Source organism: Lactuca saligna, chromosome 4, assembly GCF_052625555.1.
Source record: "Lactuca saligna cultivar CGN05327 chromosome 4, ASM5262555v1, whole genome shotgun sequence".
Classification (NCBI taxonomy): Eukaryota; Viridiplantae; Streptophyta; class Magnoliopsida; order Asterales; family Asteraceae; genus Lactuca; species Lactuca saligna.
In genome coordinates, this window is record NC_136420.1 from 1,268,159 (window position 1) to 1,270,375 (window position 2,217).

General features: G+C 36.9%; 1 protein-coding gene across 1 annotated transcript; it reads left to right on the forward strand.

The window, feature by feature from the left end:
- The first annotated feature begins 376 nt into the window (after positions 1 to 376).
- On the forward strand, positions 377 to 1,539 carry DCI1 (delta(3,5),delta(2,4)-dienoyl-CoA isomerase 1). Its single transcript, XM_078988909.1, has 2 exons — positions 377 to 1,101; positions 1,242 to 1,539. Exons 1-2 carry the CDS (start codon positions 462 to 464, stop codon positions 1,430 to 1,432), a joined length of 831 nt encoding a protein of 276 aa, XP_078845035.1. The 5' UTR covers positions 377 to 461; the 3' UTR covers positions 1,433 to 1,539.
- Positions 1,540 to 2,217: the final 678 nt, after the last annotated feature.

The window sequence follows — 2,217 nt, forward strand, 5'->3', positions numbered from 1 at the left end:
TTTCTGGTCCGATCGGAGTTAAATCCTTTAATTCGGGTAAGGCCTGATCCAAACCCGAAACCCAATTATTGATAAAAACAATACCCGAAAACCAGCCCACTAATATGATAATCAGGTTCCGTCTGGGTTCGGTTCTAGTTTTTTTCCGGTCAAGTCCGGTCTCACGGGTCGGATGTTCATCCCTACGTCTGAAATTTCTTGTTCCAAACAATCTTGTCATTTTTTAAAAATTTATAAAAGTTGGTTATTTTTTTAAAAGATAATTTATGTGTTAGATGATTCAATTTCTCTATTTTTAATTTTATTTAATTAATTTTTATTTCAGATATTTAATAAATAAATATTAGCTAAATAAATAAATAGATAGATTGGTTAGATGAACCTATATCTCACCGCAATTTTATCTCAAATTGTTTTTGAATTGACAAATTGTGGTGAGTTGTAGATGCTGGCGGCCGGAAATGGAGAAATACACGACCATTGAAATCGTTCAGGAAAACCCAAAATCCTCCGTCTTCACACTCTACCTTAACAGGCCACGCCATAGTAACGCACTCTCACGCGAATTCTTCACAGAATTCCCAAATGCTCTCTCGTCTCTGGACCACAACCCTAATGTTGCCGTTATCGTGTTATCCGGGAAAGGCAAGCACTTCTGCTCAGGGATTGATCTAAAAACACTAGCCTCGATTAGCGCAGATTTCCAGAGTCCTTCAGATCGTGGACGTTCCGGCGAAAAATCCCGCAGAGAAATAAAGTTTATGCAAAAAGCCATCACGGCGATCGAGAAGTGCCGGAAGCCGGTGATCGCCGCTGTTCAAGGTGTTTGTATTGGTGGAGGAGTTGATATAATCAGTGCCTGTGATATGAGGTTTTGCACGGAGGACGCGTTCTTTTCGGTGAAGGAGGTGGATTTGGCAATCACTGCAGATCTCGGGTCGCTTCAGAGGTTACCAGCGATTGTAGGGTATGGTAATGCGATGGAGTTGGCTTTGACCGCTCGGAAATTTTCCGGTTCAGAAGCGAAGGTGTTAGGACTTGTTTCCAAGGTTTTTGGTTCCAAACCGGATATGGATGAAGGTGTTGGAGCAATAGCAGATGGTGTGTTCAAATTCATTTAATTATCACATTTTGTTGTCGTTATCTTTACAAGATGGTTGATATCATTTGAGGATGAAATGACATTAGTGTTCTGAAATAACTAATTAGTCGATTGAAATCTGTGTTGTGATAATTGGCAGGAATTGCTGCAAAATCTCCACTTGCTGTGATTGGGACCAAGGCAGTGTTGGTACGAAGTAGAGACATGTCGTTGAGCCAAGGCTTGGATTTTGTTGCTACTTGGAATTCTTCTATGCTTTTATCCGATGATCTAAAGGAGGTAGCAGCAGCAAGCCTACAAAACAGGAAACCTTCATTTTCCAAGCTCTGAATTAATCTCATGATATATTTTAGTTATCACAGCTAAAATTTTATGTATCCCTTATTAAATACTAACAGTAATCCTGCTTCAATAAATAAAAGTGTGTGTTTATAGTTCGTAGTTTGGCAGCAACCAGATTTTTTATATTGTTAACTCTTTTTTGTTTTCTTTTTCTAAATTTAACTACTGAATTATTTAGCATTATCAATTGATTTTCAGTCAAAACTGGCATACCATGAGCTATGATATATCATTTATATCCGTTTGGTCATTGTTTTTCACAACCATTTCAAACAATATTCGAACCTGTAAGATCTTTTAGAAATATTATTTGCTCTGCAAAAATACAAAATGATGGTTTTGGCTATTGGCGAATTTGAATAGAAAGGACAACTAGTAAGTTGGTCGTCGTTAAGGCTGTAGCGAGTGGTAGCACTCTTAGGCAGTAAGGAGTTGTAACATTCTTAACATGTTGTCATATATTATTTTTTAGTTTTTTTGATACCACATAAGCTTAGCATGTCTAGCATAAAAAAGTTACTGATTGGTAGTGTGACAATTTAAAGAATTTATGATGATTTTAGTTGGCTTAAAAAGTCAAAGTGTTCGACATTTTTTATTCAAACTTGATTGATAGAGTTACCTGTTTGCATTTGCATAGAGGGGTGTTGAAAATCCTATGTTTATTAAATTGTTTGCATAGAGGGGTGTTGAAATCCTATGTTTATCAAATTGATCAAGCAATCTATGTTTACCAAATTGATCAAGCAATCTACTTGTGCAATGGAATAAGA

Coding starts and splice junctions, on each gene's coding strand:
- DCI1 (XM_078988909.1), top strand. CDS start 462: ATGGAGAAATACACGACCATTGAAATCGTTCAGGAAAACCCAAAATCC. Junction 1,102..1,241: donor TGTTGGAGCAATAGCAGATG/GTGTGTTCAAAT, acceptor GATAATTGGCAG/GAATTGCTGCAAAATCTCCA.